General features: G+C 45.1%; 1 protein-coding gene across 3 annotated transcripts in view; it reads right to left on the bottom strand.

The window, feature by feature from the left end:
- Positions 1 to 522: 522 nt before the first annotated feature.
- The window catches only part of UBE2G2 (ubiquitin conjugating enzyme E2 G2), a 40190-nt gene continuing 22583 nt past the window's right edge, over positions 523 to 18129 (bottom strand). For all 3 annotated transcript variants that reach the window (XM_054038957.1, XM_054038958.1, XM_054038959.1), the window contains 3 exons: positions 8000 to 8118; positions 5823 to 5963; positions 523 to 3786 (listed from right to left, as the gene is read on the bottom strand). In XM_054038957.1, the coding sequence (XP_053894932.1) occupies positions 3674 to 3786; positions 5823 to 5963; positions 8000 to 8118 (373 nt within the window). In that variant the 3' untranslated portion in view covers positions 523 to 3673. The remainder of the gene's footprint in view (positions 3787 to 5822; positions 5964 to 7999; positions 8119 to 18129) is intronic.

Raw genomic sequence — 18129 nt, forward strand, 5'->3', positions numbered from 1 at the left:
GCCTTTCACTGCTTAGTTTCTTTGAAATCCGTGTGTTCCATGTGACTAAAAATACTGTTTCCTCTTTGAGAGGACAGATTCAGGGGGACGTGGCGATTTTCCAAAGACAACTGGGAGTTGGATGCCCAGTTTCCATTGAAAGTCAATGTGAGATGGACATCAAATTGCTCATTTCCAGAGTCGTAAGAGCTAGTGCAAACACATCCTGGAATGGACATTAAACCCCATGTCTAAGCTGAGCTGTTGCTATCCGAGATCAGGAGACCTTCATGCCCAGTGCAGGATTCTTGCACCTTCTTCTAAAGCAGCTTGTGCTGTCCACTGTCAGAGACAGGATACTGGATGGGATGGACCTTGGATCTGACCACGCCTGGCAATTCTTATGCCCCTTTGTCTTTTTGAAGACTCCTCCCGTGGACTATATCCTTTCCCACATGGGGCCCAAGTCAAAGCTGGACTCTCCTGGCTATCTATCTTTTCATCTACTGAAAGAAACAACTGAGGAGAAATACATTCTTATACTTTTGCGAAAGGAGAAAATATCACTTTATTTTCAATATACAGATTAAGTTCCACCATAATACACATGAATAAAAATATTTTGCTTTTAAAACAAGACTAATTCTGCCATGTCCCTTTCTTGACTGATCACAATCTGTCTGGAATCAGGCATACAGCCCCTTCCTTTCGGAAGCTGTTCCCTAATGTGATTATGGTACTCCACAAGCTACACTGCATCTATCTAGTGCATAAAATGCCTTCACTCCACATACAAAAGCTACATCTTCATGTACATTTGCAAATACTAGTTGGGTACAATACTACTCCATCATCTTCCTGCACCCAAAACTAGTCTTCTTCCAAACCTAGAGGAATTACTCCCTATAATGGAGGTAAATCCAGCAAGTTATCCCAGCCCAGAGTCTCTTCAGTGATGGATAAAGACGACATCCTAGAGTGACATGCAGCACATGTGCATACGCAATATGAACTGCAAGCCACCAGATACTGAAATGAGAACAATATACATATATTTCACTCAGCAAAGCTCTCTCAATAATGTAATTATTCCAATAATTTGATTTCTTGGTTCTTTTCATTCAAAAAGAGATACTCCTATCCTAGCCTGTTTAAGATAGTCAACAATATTTGATTCCACACACAACAGAGGCGTATGTTATTGCTTTCAGCATAAGCATATTTGCTGGAAATGCCTACAGAAGATTCAGGCCTAGACAAGAGGTTCAGCTGTAAAGCAAAAACACCAGAAGGTGCCCTACAACAGCTTTACAGTCTGGGCACTACAATGAGTAGTTTGAAGGTTCTTCCTTGTCCTGCTGCATACCATACAAAGGTCAGTAGAACAATGTTGCAAGTGTGCATCCTTCCATCCTCTAGGGGATGGCATCAGTGATAAGGATCTCCCCTAGCACTGACTTAGGGATGCAAGAGCAGTTAGCATCTAGAAATAGCAACTCCTGCTAATGTAAGGGTTAAATCAGATCAGCATCAAAAATCCACATTCCCTACCTGAAGTGTGGGTGATCTGGGCTGTCATGACAAGTGCTCAAGTCAGTGCTCTATTCTATCAAGTATTGGCAGAACAGGGTTTCAGATCATCTCACAAGAGCTTGGAAAGGGTTTACTTTCCCAGCAGGACTAGCTGAGTCCATTTTTCCCCCCACGATTTTCAGAGCACAGATGACCTACGTAGCATTTCAGGATGCAGGTATGTTGTACCAGAGGTACTGTGCTATACAATTGATGATGTTCTCTTATATGCACTGCATGTTTTTTAGTAAGGGTTAAGTTATTAGAATAAATGAATAGGATAGTTGATATTGCTTTTTAGCCATTTTATTTCCCTTGTAAGTAAAAAGATAGGATCTTGTCTGTATCTATGTTAATTAGGTTAGAGGAATTTCAAAGGCCCAGGCCTGTGAATGTAGGAAAAGATAGTTGCAAGATTTAGTAAGGTCTAATTTATGATGCCTTTCTTGTTCAATATAAAATACTGCTATTTGATTTCTGTAAAGAACTGTTTGTGTGAATGGGGAATGCATGCATCAGGAAAAGATAAGGTGCGAAGGCCATTGTTAGCCAGATGGCCAAGGGAGGAGAAGTGAAGAGACTCAAAGATGCCAGAGAACCATCAACAAGCATCATGGTTGAGGAGGGGCAGATTGACGACCCTAAGGTGAAGGCTAGCACTCTTAAACACAAGATAATTGATTGAATCGAACCAGACAGCATGACCCTCCTGGAGGTGTTTTGGGCCATCAAAAGATAACACCCACTGAGGAGTAACAGGTCATAAACTGACACAGCAAAATCCACAGACTTCAGTCGAGAACAACAACTATAAGAACAGGGTGCGTTGCCATGGGGCTTTGGGTTCGTCTTGCCAACAACTCCAGGAGCATCAGATCACGAGTGACAGAGCCCGGCTCCTCTCTGCAACCAATCTGGCTGGCCACTAGATTGATCCAGACTCTGGACTGGTAACTATAACATCAACTGGCAGGAGAGAGAGAGAGAGAGTGTGTGTGTGTGTGTAAAACATATGTTAGCTGTTGTATTCTCAATAAATGTGGTGTGCTGCCTTTTCCCCTATAAAAAGCTCTTGTGTGCTTTTTATAAGCTTAACAGGTACCTAACAAAACAGCTGACCAAAATGTTTACGAAAAGACTGGATTTCCTGACCTACCTCTCTGATTGAAACTGGAAGTTACAATAAATATTTTTAGGGAGTAATTACAGCAGTCATTGAGATCTCTTCTTTGCAAAAGCAGATTCAAAGGCTAGATTTAGACTGACAGCATGATACAAAAACATTGGGCTATTCTAGACAGCTGAGTCCAAGAGCACCAGCCATTGCTGGAACTGGCCATCTAGAATGAGTCACCTTAGCTAAAAAACTTAAAATCGCTACCTACATTAAAACAACCTGAAGGTGTTCTTGTTTTAGAACCTCCTTCACTGAGCTACCTTTTTGTGAACTCTGGTGTTGACTATCATCACTGTTTCCAATTTCCCAATGAGATCACACAACTAAAAATGACTCGCTTTCTGCACACATTTCTGGGTACGATGTTATGCAGAAACGTAAAGCTGATAGTTGTAGCAGGTCACCTAAAACTCCTCTTCCCTGGAACAAGTTCCGGTGGCAGATTGGCCAAAATGGGAATATCTGCAAACATGAATATGCTGACCACCTAGCTACTTACGTGTTCGTTCACTAACCTTTGCTCTGAATCACTGACTGGGGAGAATAAGACTGATTCCACTGCTTGGCAATGCACAATCGCTTGTGCATTTTCCTGGTGAGACCAGGGGGTGGATTGCAGCAAATGTGTATAAGACTGTGCTAGGCTCAAATTCATGCTTTGTAAAGTCTCCAGATTTTCAATACAACAGAATGAGGTAGCATTGAACAGCCTTTGCAATAGGACTGACTCCATTTTTGAGTTCTAATAATGTACTTCCTTGCTACATGTTTTAGTCTGTGAGCCAGAGGCTTTTTAAGGGGGGGAAATAATAAAAAGAATAAAGAGGAAGAATTAGGCCAATGATTTTACAAAATCTGCCTTTTTGGTATCAGCACTAAGCACTGCTCTCTGTCAGCTGGAGAGAAATACAAAACACTGCAGTTTCGTTCTTTTCTTTTTTGTTTTTAAAGCCCAAGGGACTTCTGCACAATCTGCTTGGCAATTCTGTTAAACTGTTCTCTGTCTTCCCGCCACATTTTGGAGGCATCAACATTGGCTCCACTTTCATCATTTGGTTCTGAAATGAGAAAGACACAACAGATACGCAGGTTACTCACCGAGGACTCTGGTTCTTCAAATGCTGCCTCTGCACATTCACCCTCCTGTGTGCCTGAGATACCATCTGCACCAGGGGGAATGTAGTGGCCCTTGGAGAGGAAATTCCACTATATATGCAGCACCCACCCCCACCCCTTGTTTCACGTATCTCACAGAAAACAGAGGAGCGTTTCAGCAAGGGTTTTTTGGGGGGGGAAAGCTTAAGTGATTGGTATTGGTGCTCTCTTAGTAGCTGAACCTCAGCACTTTAGACAGTATTTTGTCACCAATGAGGCAGTCAGAAGATTAGTGGAGGTTTCTAACACTGCAGGCTGCCACCTGGCAAACCTCTTTCTGGTTCTGGAGTTTCATGAAAACCCAGATTTCTCTCCAGTCCCACCACTGCAGGTCATCGCCTGGACCTGGGGGAAGAGTTCCCAGAAACACACAACATTCACTTCTAGAGCAACCTTCATCCAAGAATCTGAGAACTTTGCAAACAATATTTAAGCTCCTGTGAGGTCAGCAACTCATTTTACAGTCAGCTAAACTGAGGTACAGAGACTTACCCCAAGATTAATAAAGAACAGAAGTGAAAGGAGGGGCATAATTACTTCTTAAGGATCACACAGACAGTGGCATCTGAGAATAGAACCCAGGAGTCCTGGCTCCCAGCTCCTACCTCTTGCATCTGCTAGTTTGCTTTCATGGTTTGATCACAAGGAATTGGAGCCATTTCATGACAAGAAGGGAATAAAGCTCATGAAGTCTCTTGTGACTGTACATGAACTTCAGATCCAAATTAATCCAACTACGGATGATTTGACCAGTTCAGAGCATTGAAACACTAATCTGAGGATCGCCAATCTCCAAACCTAGCTTCTTCCAAGCTGTGACCCTCCAAACCTTTCTCACTACTCCTGGAGGATCAGACTGTGAGACTCTGTACCTCTAGCAACCTCTCCACTAGGCCCCAGCTGCCTTCAGTTTCCAGTCTCTGGTAGGCACAACTCCAGAGCGCACAGTTTGAATCTCCAAGCAGCCAGGGTCCAGGAGAGAGGCTTCCAGAATCTCTGCTACACAAAAGATATTCAAAGGTGTGTCTCTTGGAAGGGGGAAAAGGGAAACAAAGTCATGAGGACAGAAGAGTCCAGGCAGCTATTGGAGCATTGGAAAGCCTGGGTAAGATGGTGGCACAATCCAAACCTTTTGAGGCCCACACTTCGCTGTATTAAGCCTTATGATGTTTAACGTATAGCTAGGAATTGAACTGATTTGGGGACAGTCTTGATGTTAAAAATGGGAACAAGTAGAGTGCTTTGTGTCCTGTTCATTCAGGTTTTCTGTTCCTAAAACCTTGGATTTTACATCTTGATGGTCATGCTGTGATTATGGTCGGCTGTAGTATTTCTTCCCTGAGTGTATACATCCAGAATACCTCTCTAGGTTCTTAGTCAGCCTTCATCATAGCAGCATATAAGCACCTATATTATATTTTTAATCACTCAGTACCAATTATTCAAGGGACACATTTCTATCTTCTCCAGTTATTAGATGGCCAAACTTTAGAAATTTATCTCCAGGGTAGAAGTCTGTGTGAAATATTATTACATTAACTACAGGGCTTGCAGGGATATCCCTGAACCACTGACCTCTTAGGTGACCTATCAGAGTGAGAAGCAAAAACTGAACCCTGATTTCACACACAATCGCAGAGAGCACTAACTGGGCCTCACAGATCTCCATGGCGGTGCCACGGGCCTGGAGAGAAGCGGTGTGAGGTTGCATGCAAACCTGGAGCTACCAATTTGCTGATCCAGTCCAGATATTTTTAGGGTACTGGTACATTAATAAAGCAGTAGGTGGCTGTTATGGCCCTGACAAATCTTGCTGTTGCAGAACAAGGTCTGAGACTTCTGACTGCCCAACAAAGACAAATATCAAAGTAAAGACATTAACCATGCTTTAGAAATGCTATCCTAGCTGAGCAACTCCAGATGAGGCACTAATCCTTACCTGCTAACATGCTAACCACTGACAAGAGGATCTTCTCCACGCTCTGCACTGGGCTCCACCGCTCAGCGCTGCTCTCGTACCCCATGGGATCATCCCCTGGAGCATGCAGAATGGAAATGCAAACTCGCCCATCTGGGTATACTGAAGAGGAAGCAGAGGAGATGAAAAGCTTTTTATAAATGATACATGTGCCCCTTTGAGCTCCTCAGCCCAGCAATGATTTATGTGCAGAGATGACCAGGACTTGCTCAGCCCTTGCCTCCACACAACTGCTCCTGAACCCAAGGGGACACTTTCCCTTCAGAAGGCAACAGGACAAGTTATGGGTATTTTGTTATCTTCCCTGAACTAGGAAGGGAGAAACTAACTTTACCACCATTGTAGCCCAGGTCACAGAGGTGGGCTGTAAAAATCAGATCTCATGCGCAGGAATAAAAATAATACTCTATAGTGAAAGTAGGCAGCAAATTAGAGCCAAACATTTTTCAGCATCGCTACTGCCCAAGCTTCTCTCTCCCCCAATGACTCTGCAATACGGATTACTGTACCTCCAGAAAATCGTTACCCTGTAGTTTCCAAAGTGAACCACAATTCATTATTTTCTGCCCATGTTTCTAGCCTCCCTACAGCCTTTTGCCCTCTCCTCACCACCCATTCCAAATTACTCTCACCTGCAAATTTCATTAACATACTCCTTCCGGAACAGAGATGGAGATATTAAGAGTGGATCTCACCTCAATCCCCACAATACTCTGCTAGTCTCCTCCCTGCAACTGGATATAAAATACTCTGACACCCCAAGAACTCCACCCTCTGCTGGTCACTGCTACGCTGACTTGCTGGATTTTCAAAGCAGTGTAGAAAATTTTAGTCCTATAAAGTTAACAGATGATATACAGCTAAGTCACCCAGGCTTCTTGAAAACTTCAGTCCCTGCAGAACTTTCCTTACATTAAGGTTGTATCTGTACAGGAGTCAACTGGGATATCAGTTTCCATGGTGACAGGCATGGTGATCTCAAGAACCTTGACAATCGGGCAGAGATAAGGGCAATGGGAGCTGGGTGGATTAAACTACCCCTCTTGCTAATGTAATAATATACCATAATGTGCAGGAAGGGCAGAGTAGGTGAATGATCAGTAGCTGCACAAATTCCATGGCTTGACATGAAATATGGATTAAACAGGTATCTAAATCTCAGCCAGAACTTAAAGTGGTTGACATTCCAGAGCTTGTGTACTGGGGTGGGAAACATGCAGGGCAGGTGTGACCAGAGTTTTCCCTCTAGTGTTGTCAGACTTCAATGAATCAGAAGATGGGTCCAGGCACATAATTTGAATCATAATAAAAGGTTCACACGTTTTGTGTGTTGCTTTAATAACTAATTAAATCAGTAACCAACAGCTCTGTGCAGAATGCCATGGACCTGTTCAGAAAATGAGAACTGAGTGCTGGAATAGCATTTGGCGCGGTTTTTAAAATGTATGAGCTTTTGAACACAAGCATTAGTATTATTCAGTAGAACATTTTTAAACCCCTACCTGCAGAGAGGAGTCCCGTAAAAACAGTTTGGTTGTGATACTCCAGTCTTTTTAACTGTACACTGTAATACTAAAAGACTAAAAAAACCTTTGCTGAAATTCACGTCCAAGAATCTGAGCTGTGCCACGTATTGAACAGAGGCACCTGGCCTCACAGCAACGTCACATCAGGAATCTCATTAAGATGCTACTTTTTCTTCTCTTAAAAATATTCCTCACATTAGCTACTTTTAAGTTACAGAACAGCACAGAAGAATCTACCCCAGATTCAGATTTCTTTTCTAACCATACACAACAAGGCATTCACCACCAGAGAATTCAGATGTAGTATAACTGCAAGAGTTCCTGCAGTGATCCCCATGCAAGACAGCCTCACTTGAGTCCTGACCCTTGCTGTACCATGACCAAGAAAGCACAATAAGAGAGAGTTAGATTAGGAGAAAAGACAGTCCCAGAAAGACATGAAACTGCCCACTGGTTAGGAGAGTTCCCACCACACACTTCAGATCTGGGGTTAAATGAGAGAAAATAGCCTTTGTGGGAACACCTGATGTCCTGCTATAATAGTTGCCCCTTTAAAAAATTATGTATTAAAATAAAGTCTTTAAAAAAAACAACCTGTTGAATCAAACTTACTGTTTGGATGAAACATCTCACATGTGAACCTCATCTTCGGAGGACTTAGAGGATAATCAAGAGGGAAGCTCAGGATAGCTGGGAAAACACCATACTCAAAACAGGTATCCTCTGGGCCCCTAGAAACAAATTAAACAAATTAAGTACCTGACTGCAGTGTAAATGACTCTCTCTGCAACAGTCATTTATTAAGAGGATTAATTAAAGAAATACAATTTAACCTGGATGTTGTGAACATCAAAAAGAAACCGGAAAGAAAATTATATTGCTATCAGTAATCCTGCAATCAGAGTCAAAATGTTAAGAAAAATATTATGCACACACCTGGGATTCCACTAAAATTCAACTACTACAGTTACGGTAGGGGACAGAAAAAAAAAGATCCCAGCAGTTGAGCGTAACAAAATGATTATTCGTAAAAAACTAAGCGGTTAGGGGCAGGGACTCTCTTACTGTGTGTTTATAACACTGAGCACAGCAGGGCACAGAACCTGAATGGGGCCGCCAGCTACTACTGCAATAAAAGTAGTAAGATGGCACATCAGTAGCAGCAAATTACTTATCATGTGCAGGACACTATTCTTGTGCAATACATGCTAACGTCTATTTGACCGACAGACTTCTGTCCTGTCCTGGCCAGCATTATCACCAATATCCCCCATTTAAAACTGTGGCTAATGACTAAGAACTTGTTGAAACTTGTTCTGAAAAGTCTGATATTTGTTTTCAAGTTTACATTTCAGGAGAAAGGTGGTGACACATCAACTCCCAGCATCAGTCACTGCTATTCAGAGCTTGTCTCCTCAAAGTACGAAACACAGACATTCAAAGACTGGGTCCCTTCCTCACCACTATGGCACACAAAGCATGGTTTGCCCCATGCGACCACTATCTCATTACAACCATGGGAAAAGTGATTGAAATGGCACTGTTAAGTTATTTCTCCTTAGGTATCCTTAGGTTTCAAGTCCTCTTCACACAGCTTTTGACAGCCAAGTGGACTCAGGGAACTGAAGTTTGTTCCCTGAGCTTTCCTCTATAATGCACACCCAGGGGTGTGCTATTTTAGGATATTTACTAATGGAGAACTGCTGGCATTTGATTACTGTAAGACAGTGGTCACCAACCGGTCGATCGCGATCTCCGGCTAGGCAGCAGGGCTGCCGCTAAAACAGGCTCCCTGCCTGTCCCAGCCCCACGCCGCTCCTGGAAGCAGCCAGTACGGGGCAGGGGTCTCCCTCCGCATGCTGCTCCTGCCTTTAAGCACCGCCCCTGCAGCTACCATTGGCCGGGAATGGGGGAGCTGTGGCCAATGGGAGCTGTGGGGATGATGCTTGCAGAGAGGGGCAGCGTGCGGAGCCATGTGCTGCCCACCCACCCCCACTCCCCACAGGGGCACACTGGTGCTTTCCAGGAGTGGTGTGAGACCGAGGTAAGCAGGGACCAGGAGCTGCCAGAAGTCACACCCCAACCCCCTCTCCCGGAGCCAGCACCCCGAACCCCCTTCTGCACCCCAAAGCCCCAGCCCTGACCCCCCTCCCAGAGCAAGCACCCTGTACCCCCTCCTGCACCCCAACACTCTGCCCCAGCCCAGAGCCCTCTCCAGCACCCAAACTCCCTCCCAGAGCTTGCACCCCTCACCTCCTCCTGCACCCCAACCCCCTGCCCCAGGCTCAGCCCAGAGCCACCTCCCACACTGCAAACCCCTGGGCCCCAGACCAGAGCTCGCAACCCCACCTGAACTCCAACCCTCTACCCCAGCCCTGTGAAAGTGAGTGAGGGTGGGGGAGAGTGAGTGACGGAGAGATCCTGGGTTGCCCTTAAATTCAAAAAGTGATCTTGGGCGTAAAAAAGGTTGGAGACCACTGCTCTAAGAAAACCAAGAACAGAGACCCTATTTTAGGGGATACATACACCTGTCAGGAATGAGACACAGGAGGCAGATAGACTGAAAAGCGGTAGGGCAAAGTTCTGTGCTTTCCATTATGCAACACAGATGGTGGCAGATGAGTTTGACTTAACTTAAAAATGGCAGACCAAAGACTACCAGCTACTAATACCATACCAACATCCAACCAGCACTGGGCTCTTCAGACCACCTGATATCTGAAAGCACCCCACCCAAAGGAGGCCTGCAGGAAAGGGAAAGAATCAGAACACCTAGTGCAAGTGGTACACAGCCCCAAATATTAGGCCATAAATGGAGCAGTAAGGGCACTAGACACAGTCAACAGTAATTAGTCCTAGGCTAGGTCTACACTAGCCGCCTGAATCGGCGGGTAGAAATCGATCTCTCGGGGATCGAATTATCGCGTCTCGTTGGGACGCGACAATCGATCCCCGAATCGACGCTCTTACTCCACCAGTGGAGGTGGGAGTAAGCGCCGTCGATGGGGAGCCGTGGAGGTCAATTTTGCCGCCGTCCTCACAGCGGGGTAAGTCGGCTCCGATACGTCAAATTCAGCTACGCTATTCGCGTACCTGAATTTGCGCATCTTAAATCAACCCCCCCTGTAGTGAAGACCTGCCTCTACAAGCCTAGTTAACTCCTTTGGAAAGGTCACACACACGCAAAGAGAGCACAGCATGGGAGCAAGCCGTGCAGCCAGAGGTGCAGGCGACTGGAGCAACCTGGAGGAAAAGGCCAGGGATCCACAGGGTTATCATCCTTTTACCTGCTCAGCCTATGCATGAACGTCTAATTGCACAGCCTGCCCACTCAAACCACTTAGCACGCGCACAAATGGGCCGACATGGCAAAAACTCAATACGTCTGATGCCGATGCTATTTCCCTCGCTAGACACCTCAAAACCCAGCCCTTTGACTCTTCTGCTCGCTCTCTTTCTCACTGGCATACAGCATCTTCACCAGACTGGTAGAGTGGCGCAGCTACATCGGTGCAGCTGTGCTGCTGTAGCACTTCTAGTGTCAACTAGCCCTCAATGTCATGCAAGCTCGCTGTAGCAACTCCAGCTATGAAAAAGTCACAATGGGAAATGGGTCATTTCAGCTGTATATACCCAATAAGTGTTTTATTCTGTTCCTCTCTTCCCAGCTGCTGCTCTGCAACATGTCCTGTTCCCCACGGACATGGCATGCAACTTCCTTGTTCCCTTCCCCCAGGGGCACTCCTCTCCTACTGGCAGTTCCAGTCCTGTTGACATCCCCTAGCTGACTGGTTCTCAACCAGGGGTTTGGGGCCCTCTGGGGGGCCGTGAGCCAGTTTCAGGCGGTCCTCCAAGCAGGGCCAGTGTTAGACTAGCTGGGGTCAAGGGCAGAAAGCTGAAGCCCCACTGCATGGGGCTGGAGCCCAGAGCCCTGACACCTGCAGCTGAAGCCAAAGCCTGAGTAACTTAGCTTCACAGGGCCCGCTGTGGCTGGGGGCCCCAGGCAATTGCCCTGCTAGCTACCCCCTAATGTCGGCCCTGGCTTTTATATGCAGAAAACCAGTTGTTGTGGCACAGGTGGGCCGTGGAGTTTTTCTATCATGTTGCGGGGGACTCTGAAAGGAAAACGTTGAGAACCCCTGCGCTAGCTCTTCTGTGGGCCATGACTGGCAGGTCCAGTCGGGAGGAGGTGTAAGAGCTGCCCCCACAATGTAGCAGCAGCCTGCAGACTGGTAGAAGCAGATGGAAACAAGGAGTTACAAGACACAAGTTGTCCAGAGCAGCAGCAGTTACCCACTACCATGCCTCATCTAGTCAACAGTCAGCACAGTGGGTTTGTGCAGGAGCCTGTGCACCTTGCAATAACTATGTATCAACAGAAGTCTTTCCCACTTCAGCATGGCAACTGCCTTGTGCTACCACAGTCATCAGTAGGCAGGCACCCAAACCCTTGTCTAGTAAGAAACCTCAGATTTCCATTACATGTTTCCTGAGCTCTTCTAAAGAGCACAAACAGTTAACCTGCTCTTATCTCACTCCCCGTAAACTTAAAACCAAACATGGGGTTGGGAGGGAGGGGAATATCAAAGCTTGCACATTAAATTACTAGGAAGGTCACAACACTCTGTTCAATTATACCCCCACACACCCCGCTAATTACGCAATCCGTCTCCAAGGCATGGTCCAGGATTTGGGCATCTGCACGTCAAGGGGAAATAGCCAGCAGGTATGGCACTTTTGCTTCTTTGAAGATACCTTTGTGCTCCACACAGGGATGTCAAATATAGCAGCTCAAAAATCATTTTAAAAGATAGGAATTAGGTAGGGACTCATCTAATTGACCTACCAAGAGTCGAACTGTCAGTATCAACTGCAGCCACATGTCAGGACGTCTTACCACTTGAGACAAAATACTAAACACTTCAGGAAGCATAATTGCTGTATATGGGGTCCCCACACTTCTCAGCTTTCAGACTCTTGTTCTGCGACATATCCAAGGCATACACAATGCTGTGTGCAATTACATAGATCAGAGCTCTTGTGAAAGTGTTCTCTATCATATGCATCTAGTTCACAAAATAACCAAGTGTCATAGGGTGACCCTGCTTCGACAGGCCATGGTATGACAGGTGAACCTGCCTCAGTTTCCCCATTCAGAATCCCACCAAACAGCCACTCTTAATGCAGATGGCTTTTATGGGGTTAACTTATTATAGAAGTCCTGTGCACATAATTCACAAAAAAGTCCCACAACTCTAGTCCAGAATTCCCCCAGCATAGTCCAAACAAGTACATGCAACATACAGCCCGGGTATCTCCCACCAGGCCCCGGCTTCCCAGTACAGTCCTCTCTATCCTCATCTCAGGACGCCCTTCTACCTGGAATACATCCCCACTCTTCCCAGTGGGAACCCCCACAGTCTTTGTGCCTGGAGATCATATTTAGCAGGGAACATCCCTGCCAAGAGAGCATCCTTCACTCCCTTTGGCCATCTCACAGTTCCTCTGGGTCCAACTCTCTGATCCGGGAGATGTGAGTCACTGGGTACCTTTCTGTACCTGATTCTCCCTGTCCTTTATAGCCCGCAGGTGCTGTCCTGCCCTCTTAGTTGGCCTGTAGACCGAAGTTCAAGGTCTACAAGTCACAAGTACTAAGTAGAATTGCTCCTCAAAAGTGTGGGGATTTAGAAAGGCTGGACAGGTTAGTGAGAACGATGAACATAGACACTAGACCTGCGCTTTCTGCTCCTCAGGTTACTGTAAGATCAGAGAAACACAAATAGCCAGCGAGAATCAAAATTACACCACAGTCATGTTTGTCTTCCTCATGGTTAGTCAGGGTAATTCAGTCCTATGCTTCAGCAAGAAACACCATGAGCTGACATTTATTCTGGTTACAGTTTAAATACATTTATGTATTAAATTCCTGAAAGTGTGTGAGATTTCTCGCATTCCCTTTTAAAAGCAACAGGCAACCCTGAGGGTTTCTCTGCTCAGATATGCTAATGCATGATCATATGCCCCATTTTTAGGACTTCTGTTAAACATGCCAATTGTTTTTGTTTTAGTCATTCGCTGCTGCGGGGATCAAGTTCAAAGGGAAATCATGAAGTGAAACCAAGATGGGATTTTCTACTATGAAATGCATAAGAAGGGTGTGAATTTTAGACCTAAACAACTTGACAGAATCCCATTAAGTTCAAGTAGTATGCCAAGAGCACTAAAGTTAAGCAGCCATTTGGTAATCCCACCACCTGGTATGGAAAGGATCTCAAAGCACTCCACAAAACTTGAAGCTTCAACACCTTATGCTATGATCTTGTCTGGCTTCCCATGCTAATCAGTAAGGTGTGCTGAGTAGTTGGACACCTCCAGGAAAAACTCTGATGATGCGGAAGTTATTACGGCACCACAGCGACTGGTGCTCTTTCCTTCTAGACAGTACAATATGGATCCAATGCTCCAGTGTGGCGTTAGGGAGCTGCTGGAAATGGCATCTTTCAAATGAAGTGCAAAACCAACTATCACAAAAGATATGTAGCTACAGATAAGTCCTGGAGTCCCCCTCAGCAAAGTTCACATCGGGAACTACATTCTGCCCACCTACCTGCCTCCCCATAGTTTCAGCTTGAAGTCACCACTTCTCAAGCTAAACTGTTGTGATACTGCACAGAGCCTCAACATAGCCATCCGAAACATGACTAATAACTAACTACCTTTTGATCATGCAAATCTCACATCTTTAACTTTCTCAGAAAGCTGTGCTCCTCTGGAACAACGGAGATCACAAGGCCCAGGACAAAGCATTCCTGCTTGAGGAGATCCAGCTACGGAACAAACAATTATATGGAGCAAATAATCAAGCAAGCAATTTGCAAATATCTAGCAAATAATAAGGTGAGAGGTAATAGTCAGCATGGATTTGTCAAGAACAAATCGTGTCAAACCAACCTAATAGCTTTTTTTGACAGGGAAACAAGCCTTGTGGATTGGGGGTGGGGAGGGTGAGCAGTAGCGATAGATGTGGTATATCTTAGTAAGGCTTTTGGTACTGTTTCGCATGACCATCTCATAAACAATAGAAATACAGCCTAGATGGAGCTACTATAAGGTGGGTTCAAACTGGTTGGAAAACCGTTCCCAAAAAATCGTTATCAGTGGTTCACTGTCATGCTGGAAAGGCATATCAAGTGGGGTCCCACAGGGATCAGTCCTGGGTCCAGTTATGTTCAATATCTTCATTAATGATTTAGATACAGTAATGGCATAAAGAGTATACTTATAAAGTTTGCAAACCCTCCCTGCTTAGTAATCTGTGCAAGTGCTTTGGACGATAGGATTAAAATTCAAAATGATCTGGACAAACTGGAGAAATGGTCTGAAGTAAATAGGATGAAATTCGATAAGGACAAATGCAAAGTACTCCACTTAGGAGGAACAATCAGTTGCACACATACAAAATGGGAAATGACTGCCTAGGAAGTAGTACTGCAGAAAGGAATCTGAGGTGTTACAGTGGATCACAAACTAAATATGTGTCAATGATTTAACACTCTTGCAATACATCTTGGGATGTATTAGGTGTAGGTTCCCCCCTCCCATTGGTGGGTAGGGACTTGGGAATAGAAGAGGGAAGAGTGCTGTGGTGGAAAGGCTCTCTCAAAAACGAAGGCTTTGCAATGTTTCCTAAAGATGGTCAGACTCTGGATTCACCTGAACTCCTCTGGAAGACCGTTCCATTGCCAGAACCCACTCACCAGAGAAGGCTTTGCTGTGCTTGGTCCCGAGCTTTGTGATCTGCATTGTCCCAGAAAAGCACAGCTGTCATGGTGGTTCGCAGATCAAAATTTCGTCTTTCATGTAGCTGGGGCTTAATCCATTAATTGCTTTGAAAATTAGGACCAAGGCCGTAAACTTGCATCAGGACCTGACCAGGAACCAGTGAAGGGATGTGAACATGTGCCTGATGTGATGGCAGCCTGAGTCATGGAGAAGGCGGGCATATGCATTCTGTACTAACTTGTGCATGGTATTCACATTTAGATACAATGAGTTACAGTAATCCAGCCTGCAGGAGACAAATGCATGAAACACCACGTTCAGGTCCTTGTCCAGAAGGAAAGGATGAAGCTACTGGTATACATGGAAACTGATGGTACCTGGTCATCCACATGTAGCAGGGAGTCAGATAGGTCCCTGAGGCTACACCTCTTTGACAAATAGTGGCTGTGAGCCTTCAATGGAAGGCAGAGAATGTCTTGGTCAGTTCTTCGAAGTGTTTCCCTCCTTGTGACCAGCATCACTTGAGTCTTACCTGGATTCAGCTTGCGCCAGCTGCTCTTCATCCAAGAGCTAATTTCATGTAGGCATTCTGACACAGTAGTAGTGGCAGCAGCTGCATCATTTAAAATGAGATCTAGAGTTGAGTGCAACCATTGCACTTTAGGCAGCCAAGCCCATGGCATCTCGCTCTATCCACCAGTAGTCTCACGCAGATACTGGAGGAATGGGGATAGTTTGGGTCTTGTGGTACCCCAAAGGTGAGGGTCTTCAGAGAGGAGGAGGAGTTATCACCACTACTGTTCTGCTGGAAAGGAACAACTGGAACCCCTGTCAAGCTTGGACATCTGCTCCTCCTATGTCAGGTAGGGGGGTTATTAGCACCTTCAGGTCCATTGGGTCAAAGGCAGCAGAGTGGTCCAGTGCCCATAGTCATGAGGCGATTGTCCTTTAGTGCACCAGAGCTATCTCTGGGCTGTGCCCAGGTCTGAACCCTGACTGTGAGGCAGCTAGGATGTTGGCGGAGCACAGTGGTTAATTACTTCACTCAAGAATGTTTGGCTGGTGATGAGGCAGCAGGTAACGTTGGCTTCTGGAGACCTAGGATGAATTATTGTGTTTTTCAAGGAGTTTTGTAGGTATGCTTTTCTGAAGGAGGCAATGACTGTTTTCATTCCATTTAACGGGGTATTTTTCCTCTGTTCACCACCAGTGTAACTAAGGGAAGCAGAGCTCTAGAAATATGGTATTAGCAATGTGACGTTCCCTGGTTTATCCGGACCAGTGATCTCCTAGGTCACTCCAATCCTCAACTCTGGGAGCCAGCCTTACCCTGCTCTGCTGTGAGAACCCCCACTCCTGGGCTGTTCACGCACAGCCTCTGGCATGTAAGCTGCTCCTTGAATTGTGCAACTGAATGACACTAGCCAATATCTCCGGTCCCGGACACAACCCTAGAACCTCCATCTTGCAGTGTCCAGTTATGCCCGCTGGACGCCGCAAGCTTATATGAGTTTGTCAATTTAACAAAGAAATTGATATGCACAGGCTTGTTATCCCAAGGGGTGTCTCTGACACGCTTCAAACCAAACGCACTGCTTCAGGTAGAACAAACAAACAAATTTATTAACTACAAAGATAGACTTTAAGTGATATTAAGTGATAGGCAAAAAGTCATAGTGGTTACCAAAAGAAAAGAAAGTATAAGCACGTAATCTAAACTCTCAACCCTATTAGACTGGGTAACATCTAGATTTAAGCAGTTTTTCTCGACCCCACTGGATATTGCAGTCCTTAATATACAGGTTTGTTCCTTAAACCTGGGCCGATATACTCTGTTGGAATCTTGTCTTCTTCTCAGTGTCTTAGTTGCTTGCAGCGAAGGTGGGGGCAGGAGAAGGGTCCAGTATATGTCCACTCTGTCTGTTTTATACCCTCAGTCCATGTGCTTGGGGAGCACAAGTCCAGGCATGTCTGGGGGGCATTGCTGAGTCTCTCCAAGCAAGGTTGAGAAATTCCTCTGGTACGGCCTTATGCAGGTGAGACATTGCATTGTAGCTCCCTTGCTGGACAATGGCTGTTGATTGGTTGTTTGACACCCCGCCTGGGCGTTGGTTACTTTCCTTGCTGTTGCCTCTAGGGAGCTAATATCTGGCTGACTCCCCAACTTACAGCATGTTTTAGTGACCACCATACAACACAATTCTCATAACTTCATATGCATTAATGGTACACATATATGGATAGAGAAGTGACTTTCAGCAGATCATAACCTTTCCCCTAATGCCTTACAAGGCATGCTTTATATGTAAGATCACAATTATATGAAAATGAGGAATATGGGGGTTACAATATGCTCCCCCAAGGTATAGAATGTCACAAGCAACCACAGTCCTCCTCAGATGGCTCTCTCTGCAGCCAAACGGCAGAGATCATCTTCCGCCCAGCATCACTGGTGCCTATTGTTTAAACTTCTTAACAAAATTTATGATATTTAGGACCCAGAGGATATTATTACTGACTACAAACAGTTCTAAGAGAGGCTAGATGAGACCACACAGCTTTACACCATCCTTCAGAAGATTTACTGATAAATTAAAATGCTTGAATAGTTCAGTTCTTCTCTGTCAGAGATCACAGACGGTGGTATTGGGCAACTGCTCACAGATCCTTAGAGCTCTAGCATTCAGGGCTCTATTGGATCTACCCGAGAAAGACAATATGGGGTGTAGTGCCTATTGCTCTACAGGGTAAAAAGACTTTGCAGAATTTGATTTTTAAAATATAAATTTGACATTTATTTTTAAGCATTTTTATCAATTTATATCGTCACAATTGCTGGAAAGTATGGGAGGGTCAGACAATTATTTAATGATAGTAGATGCTGAGATTCAAATGGTTAAAGCTTTTTAACCATTCAAACCCTGTCAACACCACATGTCAAAATATACAAAGTAAAGATC

This window comes from Malaclemys terrapin, chromosome 9, assembly GCF_027887155.1.
Source record: "Malaclemys terrapin pileata isolate rMalTer1 chromosome 9, rMalTer1.hap1, whole genome shotgun sequence".
In the NCBI taxonomy this organism is placed as follows: Eukaryota; Metazoa; Chordata; order Testudines; family Emydidae; genus Malaclemys; species Malaclemys terrapin.